The sequence below is a fragment of the Aotus nancymaae genome, unplaced genomic scaffold, assembly GCF_030222135.1.
Source record: "Aotus nancymaae isolate 86718 unplaced genomic scaffold, 86718_ANA_hifiasm-v0.15.2.pri h1tg000046l, whole genome shotgun sequence".
Taxonomy (NCBI): Eukaryota; Metazoa; Chordata; class Mammalia; order Primates; family Aotidae; genus Aotus; species Aotus nancymaae.
The window spans coordinates 23,314,315-23,330,799 of NW_026988460.1; the positions used below are offsets into that span (position 1 = coordinate 23,314,315).

The 16,485-nt window shown below is 37.7% G+C and overlaps 1 protein-coding gene across 6 annotated transcripts in view; it reads left to right on the forward strand.

Annotated features, from left to right (window-relative positions):
• The window catches only part of PPARG (peroxisome proliferator activated receptor gamma), a 196,232-nt gene that overhangs the window by 129,821 nt on the left and 49,926 nt on the right, over window positions 1-16,485 (forward strand). For all 6 annotated transcript variants that reach the window (XM_064362035.1, XM_021675645.2, XM_021675636.2 and 3 more), the window contains 2 exons: window positions 12,477-12,704; window positions 14,102-14,271. In XM_064362035.1, the coding sequence (XP_064218105.1) occupies window positions 12,477-12,704; window positions 14,102-14,271 (398 nt within the window). The remainder of the gene's footprint in view (window positions 1-12,476; window positions 12,705-14,101; window positions 14,272-16,485) is intronic.

Genomic DNA, 16,485 nt, shown 5'->3' on the forward strand with positions numbered 1-16,485 from the left:
GGCAGAGATGGTTTTGGGATGAAACTGGTCCACCTCAGATCATCAGGTATTAGATTCTCATACGGAGGGTGCAACCTAGATCCCTTGAGTACATGGTTCACAGTAGGGTTTGTGCTCCTATGAGAATCTGCCGCCGCTGATCTGAAAGGAGGTAGAGCTCAGGCTCAGCAGCAGCTTACCTGCTGTGGACCCTGATTCCTCCCATGCCATGGACTGGTACTGGTCTGGACCTGGAGGTTGGGAACCACTGCTTTATCAGATGTGCCTTTTACAGATATATTCTTAGTCCTAATTAGATTATCATCTAATTAACATCTCCCTTTAGAAATGCATGAAGGTACTTTTAGCAGAGGAACAAAGCTTGAGCTAGTGTGACCATAACGAATTTTTGCTGAGGAAGCAGAAGAAATGGTTCTATGCGTGAGGGCATAATCCTGTCATCTTTTCTGTGTCCTGATACCTCAGGACTAGCATAAGCAAACTTTCTAGACAAGATGTGGCTCATGCAAAAGAAAATGTGCTTTTTAAAATGAACATGGGCCCAGCATAGTGGCACATGCCTGTAATCCCAAGACTTTGGGAGGCTGAGGAGGGAGGATTGCTTGAGCCCAGGAGTTTGAGACCAGCCTGGGCAACATAGTGAGACCTTGTCTTGACAAAAAAAAAAAAAAAATCAAAAAATTAGATGAATGTGGTGGTGCATGCCCTGTGGTCTCAGCTACTTGGGAGGCTGAAGTAGGAGAATCACTTAAGTGCAGGGGGTCAAGGCTTCAGTGTGCCATAATTGTGCCACTGCACTCCAGCCTGGGTTACAGAGCGAAATCCTGCCTCAAAAAATAATAATTTAAATAAAATACAATAATAAAAGGCATGGTCTTTCTAATACCCTTTGTTGATCTGAATTTGAAAATTTTCTGTGAGACCTTCTGGCTTATTATAAAGAAATTTGCATGTAAATATACATATTAGAATGTTTCAATCTCAAAGCTATCAATGGGAAATCAAACCACAGAAACATCGAATTTGGTTTTTAATATAGTCTAAGTAGACAACAAAATGAAAATACATTTGTTTATATTGAAGAAGCAAATGATGCACCAAAGAATTCATTTCTAATCATTTTCTTTCTTTCTTTTTTTTTTTTTTTTGAGATGGTGTCTTGCTTTGTCACCCAGGCTGGAGTGCACTGGCATGATCTTGGCTCACTGCCACCTCTGTCTCCCAGGTTCAAGCGATTCATTCTCCTGCCTCAGTCTCTCAAGTAGCTGGGACTACAGGCGTGTGCCACCACGCCTGGCTAATTTTTGTATTTTTAGTAGAGACAGGGTTTCATCATGTAGGCCAGGCTGATCTCAAACTCCTGACCTCTGGTGATCCTCCCGCCTCAGCCTCCCAAAGTACTGAGATTACAAGCGTGAGCCACCACGCCCGGCCTCTGTTTTCTTAATTCACGGTGCCCAAAATAAAAGATTCTGTATTCACAGAAATCATGACAGAATGTAAACTCTAGCCCCAATGCCTATTTAACATTGGGCAAGTCACTTAAACTTTTTATGTCTAATATTTTTAATCTGTTAGGTGGTAATAATAATTGTATATTACAACATAGGACAATTTCAGTAGGTGCTTAACAATTGTTAGCTATTGTTACTAAATTGTATTTCTGCTGATGGGTTCCAGAATCTTTTCCTCCTTTACTAAACAAAACTCAGGATACTACGTGAAGGAAAAGAAGTGAGTTAGTAGGATTTATTTTTTAAATGCTTGAGTCAAAAGGAGAACCATTTGTTGCTCAAGTATCAAAACTGTTTTCTGATTTTTCTTTCATTTTACTTAAAACTACATTAAAATTTTCTCCAATTTTACAGATGATTGCATAATACTTCCTTTTAAGAGATGGTAACACATGCAAGGAATGGACTTACTCCCTCTGTTAGGAGAAATCATGGAAAGATATTACAATTAAAAGATATTTAATTTTAGCTTAATTTTTACCTTTATCTAAATAACACTTATACATAGCTTTAAAAGCCAGATTGTATACAGCTTTCAGTGAAGAAGAGATCCTCAGTCCCACAGCTAAATCTCACTCCTCATAGGCAATGATTTTAGCTCTTTCACATATTTCTTCTGGCATTTACCTTCCTATCTCTAGAATAACATGCTTACACTATTGGCCAGGCATGGTAGCTCATGCCTGTAATCCCAGCACTTTGGTTAGCCAAGGTGGGCAGGTCATTTGAGCCCAGGAGTATGTGATCAGCCTGGGCAACATGGTGAAACATCGTGTGTACAGAAAATATAAAAATTGGCCACCGGTGGTGGTACAGGCTTGTGAGCCCAGCTGCTCAGGAGGCTGAAGTCGGAGGATCGCTTGAGCCCAGGAGTTTGGGTCTGCAATGAGCTGTGATCGCATATTACAGCACTCCAGCCTGGGCAACAGAGAGAGACCTTGTCTCAAAATAAAATAATAATCATAATAACATACTAATACTATTACTTTTTAAATTATATTCTTATCCATTGACTTCTTACTGTGTAAGATAATAATTTAGTCCTTTTACTACCATTCTCCCTTTTCCAAAACACACACTTCTCCCTCCCCTCCATCTTCACAATGCAGTTATTTGTAATTTGGAGTTAAATCAGTTGTCTGTGCTTACACTGTAATAACTGAAAGTGCTACTTAAGGTTGAGCCAAGCAGCATGCTATGATTCTGTTTCCTGTCCTGCTTAGCTATGTACTTTTCTGGAGTTTTTTTTTTTTTTCACTTAGTCATTGCTCATTTTGTTGTCGTTTCTTGGTATGTACTCATCACTAATTCATCCTCAAACTCTCTGATAGAGTGATAAAAACTCCTCTCAAAGTGGGATAGAGTGATAAAAACTCCTCTCAAAGTGGTCAAACATATCAGGCATTCTGGTTTCTCAGGTGATCCCACCTGGCCTTCTTCTTCCTGTGTCTTCTATAGGCTGCTCTGCATCTGTAGCCTGGGACCTCCTTCCACCTCTCTCCCGTGTTCAGATCCTTTGTTTCCTGGTCCCATATTTTGCCTTCCTTGGTTCTGGTGGAGAACTCTGGGAAGAGTACATAGGAGGTAAATGTTCTGGTCACCTTATCTTTCTGAAAATATCTTTATTCTCAGGAATTTTAGACTCAGTTAAATGTCTTTACTGCCTTAGAATTTTAGACTCAGTTAAATCATCAAGTTAAATCATCAAGTATGGATGATTTAACTGAGTCTAAAATTCTAAGGCAGTAAAGACATTTAACTGAGTCTAAATCATCCATACTTGATGGATGATTTAACTGAGTCTAAAATTCTAAGTTGGAAATATTTTTTTTCTGAATGTTGGCAACATTGTTCTATTGATTTTCTAGCTTCCAGTGTTACTGTTGAGAAGTTCAGTGTCATTCTGATTCCTAATCCTTTCTATGGTACTTTTTTTTTTCCTGTCAGGAGGTATTTAGGATCATCTCTATAGAAGGGGCATTAATCTTCACAGTGTTCCTTTCTGTGTGGTTTAAGAAACTCTTTCTCTCTTGGGTTTTGTTATTGTTTTTACCAACATAAATCCTTGGTCTTAGTCATTCTAAAGTTAAAGACAAACCGAGGAACAATTTAGGAATACGTTTCAAGTACATGTGATAAAAGGCAAGTGTGCAGAGGATGATAACTATATGTTTTAAAAATGGGAAAAAGAGATAGTTGCAAACTTCAACCTAGGTGAGATCATCATTTCTCAAACTATATTCCATCAAATATTAAACTCCGTAAATATTGCACACTGTGCTTTTTTCTCTCCTTTTCTATATTCTCGTGAACATTAGCCTATTAGTTTAAGAATTCTCGCAGTAAACCTATTTAACCTCACTTAACCTAGCATTGCCTAAATTTACTTTATCACCAGATTTTTTTGTTGTTTTTAATTATTTTTAAAGGAACATTATTAACATATGTATAACACAGTTGGGGAAATGCCAGATAAGACATAGACTTTCCTGGCTGCTAAAGAGCAATTAAGCATTGGAATGAGTAACCAAGAGGAGCTGTGGACTCTCCTTTTCCAGAGGCCTTTAAAACAGGACATCTGTTTTAGGCGTAGTCCTGTTTAAACAATAGAGCTTTACTGGTGTTTCTTCCTCTTCCTGTCCGCTAGTGGTAGTGTTGGAGGCTTTTAGCCCACCTTTTATATGACTGTAGTACCCTGATGACTAATGTGTACACAGATTACCATTATACTATTAATATTAATTATATTTATTGATAACTTATTAAGTATCCAGCCCTATGGTAGTGCTCTACATATATGATCTAATTTAATTCTCACAACAACTCTAGGAGGGAGGCAATATTAATATTCTACAGATGGAGATTAGGTATGAAGAGATCACAGAACTGCCAGCAGTAGGGCTGGATTTGAACCTCATACATCTGACAGGGGACTGTGCCCATCCTTCTTCACCATTAATGTTCAGAACAGCAACCTACACAAAGCAAATGAACAAATAAAATTTGTTTATCTGTACTAACTTTGTAAAAATGAACCAAAATAATGCTTACTTTATTAGACTATTCAAGACTATTTCCTAAACCTTTTTATTAGAGTTCATGACTTTTGTTAGAAACAAATTCTGTTACAGATTTAGTTCTTCTGCATTTTATTCTGTGATAATTTGCCATCCAGGAAATGGTTCCTTACATGAGACTTTTTCTCTGATAAATTTAATGCCATTCATATACAATAACTAAAGAGTCCCAAAAAATAAATCTAGATCTATGAAAAGTGGCAAAGATTAAAAGTCCTATTTTCAGCATATTTACATATAGTAACAGCTTGATAACGCAGCACTGAGAATGCCAGGCTCAGAGGAGCCAAGCTGGGCTCCCATCCAGTTAGCCTCTAGCTCACCAGGAAACCCTGAACTGGTCACTTTGCCTCATTTTCTTTACCTGTCAAATGAGAACTTAGATGATCTCAAAGCGGCCTTTTCTGCTGTAGTGTTTCAGGATGATTCTTGTCCCTGGATGTCAGCTGTCATGGTGGGAGAGGAATTAGTAAATTCCCAGGTCAGTTTACACTGCAGAGTGATCTTGATCTGCACGAATCAGTAAGGAGGGGCTGGATGAACCAGTGGGAACCACAGTTATGAGTACCATGATATTAACCTGAAACAAATGAGAAGGGATTGAAAAATCAGTGGTTAAGTGTCTTTTAAGGTCATTTCCAACAAAGCTACAAAGGACCTATGAAAGACTTTTTAGGTACATACTCTTGTTGCCTAGCTGAACACATTTATTTAATAAAGCTTTTATTTGAGAGTTATTCTTCAAAGTACATCCCCTGCCCCCCGCCTACGTGTCACATCATAGGTGTTCAGTGAAGGTTTGTTGGAACTGTTAAAGAATTGTTGAATATAGAACTGGAAGATCAGGAAGAGATAATGTTTTTCTAACCAGTATTCAGTATAAAGTCATTAGTGTGGGCTGTGGAGCTTCAGACCATCTGGATTCAATGGCAATTCTACTGCTTAGTAACTGTGTACTTTTAGGCAAGTCACTTACTTCCAGGTCCATGCCTCAGTTTTCCCATCTTCAAGGTAAATTATAAGTGCACCTACTTCCTTGGGCTGGTTGTGAGGATTAAATGGCACAATCCAGGCACAGTATTTGGTGCAGTACTTTGCACAGATTTAGTGTCCTATTAATATTAGCTAAGTAAATATGAAGGAGATGTAACATTTTACCAGCTATTCTAATTATAGTTTTTCTTTTCTCTTCATAAGGGACAACATAAAACCCCAAAGGTAAAGCGTATAATTCAGGTGTTCAATTTTATAATTTAGCATCTTTTCCAACCCACTTTCATACTCCCAAATAATGATGCCTATCGGATTAAAGAAGTTACTTTATTTTTGCACAAAATCGGCTGTATTTTTGTTGAAATACTTCATCCTTTGAGTATTCTGAAAAGTCTGCTCATTGACTAAAATAGCATTTAAAACCAAGTTTGAAGGTCTAAGATAATGGCACACATCCATGTCCTTGCTCACAAGTTCTGCCTAAAGACTTTTGCCTGCTTGAAACACTCTGAAGGTTGTGAAATTGATGGCTATACCTCTGATGCAACACAACTCAGTGTCACCAGCTGGGGAGTTAAGACACGTTCTTGTTACTGAGAAGGGCTGTTGTTCATGCAAATATTTTGTTCATTTGTTCTTTCATGGGTAATTGCATGGAGTAACAAAAAACACCTCCTCAACTTACAGCTTGGCAGAAACAGTAGCTTATGTTTTCTAGAGACAAAATTAGAAGCAGGCTTTCTGGACCCATCTCTAAGTCAAAATAAAGTAAAATGTCTAGGGAACCACTGTGCCTCCCAGTAACTGTGGTCCATGGAATAATGTTCTTTAGGTCAAGGTGTCCCAGAGAAAAAGGGAAGGGAGAAGGGCAGGGGGAAGGGGGAAAGTGTGTTTGGGCAATGTTTTCATAGAGATGAAGAAACAAGCTGTTTTTCTTTCTTACTTTGTCCTTTCCACTAAAAAAAAAAAAAAAAAGAAAACCATCTAGAACCCTAACCTTCCTCTTATAATCAGCAAAAGAGAAAAAACTGAGTATACATTGTTGAGGGGGAAAGGTTCTGGCCTAAATTGTATTTTATTGATAATATTGAAGATTAACATCTTTTGGAGGGAACTTAAATATTAGCAAAACTAAACTGTTGAGAAAGTATCATTGTTTTTCCATCTTTAGTAGCAATGTGAAAATTTACTCTTCTGCATAAAATATGATCATCAGTTGGCAAGAATTTGATAAAAAACAACTGTGCATAGAATATGCACATGGGAAAATAGAATAATAAGATGCTGTCCTTTTGCTCCAGACTGGAAATCTAATGGTGAGATATTTATCCAAATAATTATATCCAAGTTGAAGGAGGAGGTACAAAGTGCTGTGGGAACACAGAGAATGGAGTGTTTTTAAGTTTGAGGATTCATAGATGGTTTCATGGAGAAAGTAGCATTTGAACTGGGTTTTGAAAGACAAGCAGGCTTGTGGCATGAAGAGGTGAGGGATAGGTAGAAGATACAGTAGCCTCGGTAGCCTGCATGACTAAAAGAGGCATGGCATGTTTAACCTGGGCAGATAGTATGATATGCCCAGCCACCAGATATGCCAAGAATGGGAGCGAGATCTGTGATAACCAGTGGAAATAAGACTGAAAAAATAAGTTAGGGCTGAGACATGGAGGGCCTTGAATGCCAGACTAAAAGCCCAGTGTTTCTCCTGCTTTTCCACCAGTATGCCCTTACTAGTAGAGGACAGCAAAAACATACCATTCCTGGGCAGAGGAAGGGTGGAGTATGAAGGATGTTTGGGGCAGTGAAACTATTCCATGTGATGTGCTAATAAATGCATGATATTATCCCTTTGTCAAAACCCATAGAACTCGGCCAGGTGTGGTGGCTCACACCTGTAATGCTAGTACTTTGGGAGGCCAAGGCAGGTGGATCGCTTGAGTCAGGAGTTCGAGACCACCCTGGCCGACCGCTTGAGGTCAGGAGTTCGAGACCACCCTGGCCAACATAGTGAAACCCCTTCTCTACTAAAAATACAAAAATTAGCTGGATGTGGTGGCACATGCCTGTAATCCCAGCTACTCAGGAGGCTGAGGCAGGAGAATCATGTGAACCTGGGAGGCCAAGGTTGCAGTGAGCCAAGATTGCATCACTGCACTCCAGCCTGGGTGACAAAGCAAGACTCCACCAAAACAAACAAAAAAACAAAAAATTCCATAGGACTATACAACCCAAAGAATGAACCCTAATGTAAACTATGGACTTTAGTTAGTAATAATGTGTCAATATTGGTTCATGAGTTGTAGCAAGTATACTACACTGTGCAAAGTGTTAGTAATTGGGGAAAACCACGTTTTGTAGAGAGGGAACAAGAGGCTGGGTAAGGACCATTATGAGAGCTCTGTACTTTCTGCTCAATTTTTATGTAAACCTAAAACTGCCCTAACAAAAATAAAGGCTACTGTGAAAAACAAAACAAAAAACAGCATCCTTTTAGCCATGAGATGTACTACAAGTACAAAGTTTTCTAGGAATTTCATATAATATCTTTAAAAATTACATGAACTTTTCATTCTATTCTTTAACACATAGATGGCTATTTTGGCATTAAAATTTCCCCCCCAAATTTCCACAATATAATACATAACCACTAGATATATGATTCTTGTATTAAGTAGCATGGCTTTGGCTGGGCACAGTGGCTCACGCCTATATTCCCAGCAGTCTGGGAGGCTGAGCCAGAAGGATCACTTAAGCCCAGGAGTTTGAGACCAGCCTGGGCAACTTAGTGAGATGCTGTTTCTTTAAAAGAGAGAGAGAGAGGTAGAGAGAAAAGAAAGAAAGAAGCATGACTTTGATTGATAGGGAGTCGTTGAAGTTGTATGTTAAAAATGAAACAAAAAAAAAATTAAACCAATAAAATCATGAGCAACAAATTTCTCTCACACTCCAGATATTTTTGCATCCTTATTTTCATTTCCCAGTATTTATACAGAACAGATCCACTATCTTTAACTTACTTCATCAGCCTTTATTCTGTATGCAGAAAACTTTGCAGTAGCATAGTGTTAATATCCACCTGGATATTAACAATGTAAGCAAGGGAAATATAGTTTAATAGGAAAATAAGTTATACTAAGAAAAGTAGATACAGAAATGAGAATTAAGCCTGCCAATGAGACAGACAAAGAAAATGGAATGACCTGGGTTAGACAGGTTTGGATGAATTTTGAAACAGAAGACACAGTTGGATGGGTGCCCTGTCTTTAAGAACAGACTTTTTTCTGGATGTCATTGAGACCTAGAATGACCTTTAACTATCACCAGTACGCATTCCCCTCTTTGGTGTGCAGTGTTGACACTGAAACACAGATAACTTAAGGTTGTTTGGATACTCATTTGTGTAGATAGACACGTGAACCCATACGGTGCCTAATTAGGCCTCTTGAAACCACAGACGCACATTCACAGAACTACTCTCCTTTATATTTTCAAGGCATTTTATCTTGTGAAGGTCACAGCTGATATCTTCAATCTCATATAAAAGTTTGCCTTTGGAGTGAATTTCTTAGCAATCCGCTTGCTAAGAAAAAGCAAGTGATGTTAAAGTGAAGGCATTAAAATAAAATAGCTCCAAAAAATGAAAAATAAATAAAAGGAAAGAAAAAGGAAAAACAAGAGGCCCATTCACAGATAGACAGAGGAGAGTGGCCCCTCCTCCATAAGCCTTTTTCATCAGTGAGAGAATCAAGAGAATTCTGTATACACAGAAGAGGGTTTCAGGGTCAGTCTTGAGTTTGAGTTTTCTACTTCCTAGCTAGAGAAGCTTGGGCAAGTCACTTTACTCCTTTGGTCCTAGCTTGCTTATCTTTGAAGTGGGAATAATATTTCAGATTATGCAGAAGAAAAGGCAGGCAGTACCAGGCATATGGTAAGTATTTGGTCAATACCTGTCAATACCTTGCTTCCCTCCTTCCCTGCTCCTTCTGCTAAAACTTCACAGCCATCTCATTAAGTCATCAATGTATTTAGTATTTAATAAATATTTAATGAGCACCTACTATGAGTCAAGTCCTTTGTTAGCCAGTGGGGATATGACTGCAAACAAGAAAGATAGGCCTGTGATTTGAGGAGCCCTCGAGTTGATGAACAGCTCATCTCTGTCTCCAGTATTATCGGTCCTGAATTCACACAGCTCTCCACTGGTGTTTTTGACCACAGAGTTAACATTTAAAATATTTATGACTGCTTTTTTGGCACCACTTTGAATGATGAACTGGTTTCAGGTAAACAGAGTCCAGGTACCTATTGCAGAAAGATTTCCAGTCTACACACTCGGTGGCTCACAAGTTCACATGAAGTACTTAGCACCAAAAGAGTTTTGTTGCACTTACTGTGACAATAAATCATGTTTAGAAGAAAATGCATGTGGTATACAAGATCTTGGGCAGATGATTCATGAAACTCACTATTCTGTGGCTTTGGAATCCATATAAGTATTTTTCTTTTGTCTTTTATGTGTTTTCTTGTTTCTCTGTTTTGTTTTGTTTTTGTTTGGGGGTGGTTTAAAATTAATGCTGGGCTAGAGTCTGATTTTGTTACTCTCAGGTATGACCAAATGTTTCCACATATCTCTCTAACCTTTCTATTTTCAATGTGAGGCAAATTTTTTCCTCTTTAAGAAAAGGCACATCCACAGAAAAGATAATTATTTGAGCAATTTTTCATAGTACAGAAGTAATAATTAATTTTTCCCTTTAAAATCTTTTTTATTTTTGTATTACTTTAAGAACAAAATTATTTTAAGATTTAATTAAAGAATTAAAAGAAGTTGATTTACCTAAATTTAACTTGCCAACTTTCCTGTTACATAAAAGTATTATAAATACAAATAGAATAGCAAAAATTTCATCCTAAAGAGAAGACTATTTTGGGCTTCTACTTTCAAGAGAGCAAAATTGTGCTGGACCCCTGTGCACACTTTAAAAACAATCATTAACAGATTGCATCAAACTAGAAACTTCTTCACAGCAAAGGAAATAATTAACAAAGTGAAAAAGACAGCCTACAGCATAGGGAAAATATTTGCAAATCATATATCTGATATGGCATTAATATTCTTGAATATATAAGAAACTCAATGAACTTGATTGCAAGAAAACATAACCCAGTTAAAAAATGATGAAGGACCTGAATATCCATTTCTAGAAAGAAGACATACAAGTGGCTAACAGATATATGAAAAGGTACCCACCATCACTAATGATCAGGGAAATGCAAATCAAAACCACAGTGAGATATCATCTCACACCCGTTAGAATGGCTGTTATCAAAAACACAAAAGATAAGAAGTGTTGGCAAGGATGTGAATAAGAGGGAACCTTTGTATACTGTTGGCGGGAATGTAAATTGATAGAGTCATTATGGAAAACAGAATGGACTGCCTCAAAAAATTAAAAATAGAACTACCATATGATGCAGCAATCCTACACTTTTGGGTATATATCCAAGTGAAATGGAATCAGTATGTTGAAGAGCTATCTGCTCTCCCATGTTTACTGCAGCATTATTCTCGATAGCCAAGATATGAAATCAACCGAAGTGTCATGGATGAATGGATTTTTGAAAACACAGAATATGTATGTGTATATATAGTATATATACACACATACACATATACACATACATATACATATGTACACACACACACAATAGAATATTATTCAACCTTAATAAAAGAAGGAAATCCTGTCATTTGTGACAACAGAGATGAACCTGGAGGACGTGCTAAGAGAAGTAAACTGGGTGGTATTTGACACAGAAAGACAAATACCACATGATCTCACTTAGGCATGGAATCTAAAAATGTCAAACTCATGAAAGCAGAGAGTAAAATGGTGGTTGCCAGGGGCTTGAGAGTGATTGCATAGGGAGATGTCAGCCAGAGTTTCAGTTATGCAGGATGAGTTCTGGAGACCCAAGTGTAGGTCACCTTCAGCATGGTGACTATAGTTAGTGTTGCTGTATGGTATATTTGAAATTTGCTAAGACAGTAGATCTTAAGTGTTCTCACTACACATATTCATACTTAAAAAGGAAACTGTGTGAAGTGATGAGTATGTTCATTAGCTTGATGATGGTAATCATGTTACAGTAAATACATATATTAAAACATCACATTATATACCTTGTTGTTTTGTTTTGTTTTGTTTTGTTTTTGAGATAGAGTCTTGCTCCGTTGCCTGGGCTGGAGTGCAATGGTGTGATCTTGGCTCACTGCAACCTCCACCTCCTGGGTTCAAGCCATTCTCCTGCCTCAGCCACCCAAGTGGCTGAGATAATAGGCACGTGCCACCACACCCAGCCAATTTTTCTATTTTTAGTAAAGACAAGGTTTCGCCATGTTGGCCAGCCTGGTCTCAAACTCCTGACCTCAGGTGATACTCCCTTCTTGGCCTCCTAAAGTGCTGGGATTATAGGTGGGCCACCATGCCTGGCCTGTGTGCCTTAAGTTTAAAAATTTATGTCTATTATACTTCAATAAAGCTGGAAAAATTTTTAAATAAATAACAGCAGTCATTAACAGACTCAATTGATGACCTTCTGTAGAAGATAATGAGAGCAGAACTGTTACCAAGACATTTATATGGATATACTATATGTGTCTGCACTGTTTCAGGATTCTCTACTATGATACCTGGGTAAAGGATGACTTCCTCCCTATCATAAAACAGCCTGGACAGCACTGAAAAGATAGTTATGTTCTTTTCTCTTGTTTTAAAAGCCTAGAAGAGATTACTTCGCCAAAGACTCTTTCATTTCCCTTTCTGAAACTCTGTGAGATTGCTCTGTTCTCCAGGACTTAACTTCATGGCTAGTCTATTTTTCCTTTCAGAAATTACCATGGTTGACACAGAGATGCCATTCTGGCCCACCAACTTTGGGATCAGCTCCGTGGATCTCTCCGTAATGGATGACCACTCCCACTCCTTTGACATCAAGCCCTTCACTACTGTTGACTTCTCCAGCATTTCTACTCCACACTATGAGGACATTCCATTCACAAGAGCAGATCCGATGGTTGCAGATTATAAATATGACCTGAAACTTCAAGAGTACCAAAGTATGATGTTTATTTTCATTTTTTATACTCCTAAGACTGGAATTGGACTAATCTCTCAGTAACCCTGTAATACTCCAGAGACTAGAACTCTAATAAAGAAGGCATTCATCATTGATTTATTAACCCATTTATCCATGAAACATTAGGTATCTATGAAATGCCAGAAAGGTAAGCTGGCCCCAGGTCAATCTTGCCTTTCCCCCACTCTGTCCTTCCTCTCTTCTTTCCTTTCTTGCTTACTTCCTTCGGGACATTTTCTACCTTGATTACACTGCCATTTGTATCTCTGGCTAAGAGTCCATCATCCACACTTTGAATTCTTTTGGCCCTTGTAAGTTAATAAGTAACAGTTCCAGGTCACCTTATATTATATAACTTATCTTCACTAAATTACTGCTACTACAGTACATTTTTTTCTAATCTGTCCTTTCAGAATTTTATACTGAAACCTACTTTTGAGCACAAATTTGTCTTAACATTGTAGTCTGTTGATAAATTTTCATGCCATTAACTAAATTAACATCAAAACATCAGACACAAGAAAAACAAGAACTGCACTTTTTGAGATAAAAGGTATTTCTGTGATGCTGTTTCTTTGATTTTTATCCTGTGTGGGCTGACATGCTGGTTTTCCAAAGCCACCACTATGTAACTGGCAACCATTACTTGACAATAAGTAAGAACTTCCTGTATTTCTGGTGGTTTTTAAGATAAATAATATGCTTAGTTATATTTATCTGTGTGGTTTTTAGTTACAGCCTAATATGGAAATTTAATAGCCATGGGCCTAACTAGTAAAAAGTAGGCCTTACTTCCATTAAGTTCCCCCACCCTCTGTGAAAGATTATTTCACAAACCACATCTTTTGACTGAACACTGATGGTAACCTGGGCTCTTATTTTTCATGCACCTTGAAGCTAGGCATTCACAGCAGTGTTCCTTTTGCGGTTCTTTTGCAAGCGTTGTTCCAAAGTACTTCTAAAATTTAATATTTAAATAAAATATATAATTTAATATTGTGGTGAATACCAAAGACAGAACATTTGCTAGCAAAATAGGCTTCCTTGTCTCAAAGCCTCTATGTTGTCTGTCAGAGCTGTAGTATTGCAGGGTACTGGGGGTCATAGAACCACAGACTTAATTCCCGTTCCCCTTTTATATTTACAGGTGAAGCTTAGAGATGTTGTAAGTTGCCTGTGATTACACAGCCTTCTTTTTCTTGCCTTAACTCTAGTCTTTTTTTCATGTCCCATTGTGTTTTTATACTGAAACAATACAAATGTTTCAGTATAAACAAACAAACAATACGGCATGAAGGTGTACTATGGTGGCTTGCCCTTTTGCCTTTTTAGGACTGTTTTCATGGGATAATTATCCTCTCACATTTCCATACACAGGTGCAATCAAAGTGGAGCCCGCATCTCCACCTTATTATTCTGAGAAGACTCAGCTCTACAGTAAGCCTCATGAAGAGGCTTCCAATTCCCTCATGGCAATCGAATGTCGTGTCTGTGGAGATAAAGCTTCTGGGTTCCACTACGGAGTTCATGCTTGTGAAGGATGCAAGGTAATTTAAAAAAAAATCTTTCTTCAAAGAAATTGTTGATACCTTATTATTTCATTTGAGCAGAACCCTTTCTTTAGGTGATAAAAAATATGAATTTTTTTTCTTCTTAGAAAAGTATCTTGCTCTGTCACCCAGACTGGAGTACAGTGGTACAATCAGAGCACACTGCAGCATTGAGCTCCAGGGCTAAAGTGATCCTCCCACCTCAGCCTCCCAACGGATGATGTAATATTTAAGAGCCTAAGAAAGTCAATAAAAGCAGGGCTGCTTTACCCCATGTTCCTTTCTCCAAACTGATTGTTTGAGACACTGATTTAATTTAACCCTTGCATCTTGCAGATTTTTACAAAAAGATGACTTCTCCTAGTTGTAGTGGCAAGACAGTGATGATCTGGCACCAGGATGCAGATTTCCTGCATTCCCTGGTTGTTTATTTATTTATTTTTTTGCTGTACCATGTAATATTGTATATAAGATTTTACAGATTATTTGTATATACATATCTTTGGATCCCTAGAGCAATCCTATAAGGTTGGGCTTCTTTATGGCCACATTACAGATGTAGAAATCACAAGTTTGTAAGACTTGCCAAGGTCATCCCTTAGTAAATGGCAGTCCTCAGTCTAGACTCTGACTCCTAAGGTGGTATTTGGTCTCAAAGCAGTGTCTCATGTTTCCTTATTCCATCATCAGTGTGAGCCACATACATGGACAGGCAAGGAGGTATAACAGTGTGGGAAAGGAGATACTATTGCTCCTCACCTCTTTCCTTTGCAAAAAGGGTATTTTGAAAAATTCAGACGTTTAGTAATATATTGCTTAATCATTAAGAAAATATGTGAATCCACATATATTTTGATATGCTGTCTTTTAAGATATTTTTTGTATATGCAATGAAAAAATAGTACTAGTTATATATTCATTGCACATAATAAACTGTTCATAAATATTTACCTTATAAAATAAGCCCCTGCTTAGGCTTTTTATTCAACTTAAAGATACAGAACAACGGTTAGGAAAGAGTTAGGATATCTTGGCTCCTTAATGGATGATGGGCTGAAAAAGAAAACTGATTTTTATTGAATTCTTACTACATGCCAGATACTGTGTGAGGTAATGTTTTCATACATCAGTATTTAACCACATCCTACCCAGGTTTCTCATCTATAAAATGATTGTGGCTGGGTGTGGTGGCTCACGCCTATAATCCCAACACTTTGGGAGGCCAAGACAGAGGGATCTCTTGAGCCCAGGGGTTCAAGACCAGTGTGGGCAGCATAGCAAGATACCATCCCTACAAAATTTTTTAAAATTAGCCAGACACGATGGCATATACCTGTAGTCCCACCTTCTTGGGAGGCTTAGGTAAGAGGACCCCTTGATCCCCAAGACTGCAGTGAGCTGTGATTGCACCATTGCACTCCAGCCTGGGTCACAAAAGCAAGACCCTAACTCCAAAAAAAACAAATAAAAATAAAATGATCACACTGAATTAGATGATCTTAAAGTCCCTTCAATTCAAACAGTTTTTACTCTAAAGGTAACCTAATATAATGAAAAGGAACAAATCAGAGGTTAGCTCTGCCACTTTCCAAAGTCACTAGCCAGTCACGTACACACTGTATCCCTCAGGCCCCTCATGTGTAAAACGACTTGGTTAGGTTGACTACGCAAGATCTTATTCATCTCTAAGGTCTGTAATTTCAAAATGACACTTTGAAATACTCCTGGCAAGAAATACTTTCATTGAAAACACTAAAACCCATTCATTCTGTAATGTAACCAAACTAAAATATGACCTTATATGAAATCATTGTATTAAGTCAATTATCTAAGATCTTGATGAGTAGTAAGAACATGTCATTTTATTGAGTTAGATTTTTTTATTGAGTGTTTTTGCAGTTTTATTGAGTTTTATTGTTAGATTTAATGAGTTAGAGTTTATTTTTACTGAGTTAGGTACCATTTTTGAGTGAGTAAATTGTTGCTAAATTCTGAGGCATATTTATGTGAAGAAACCACTCTGTTTGGGTCATGTTGATAATTTACAACTACAAACAAATAAAAACAGCATGATGGTTTAAGTTTCCACAATAAGTTATTGTTTTTTATGGGCTAGCAAAGCACTTAGAAAACTAAAACCTTTAAGCAAATAGTTCCGCCATAATCCTATTAGTCACAAATTCGTGGAAAGCTAACATTATTGAGAACAGC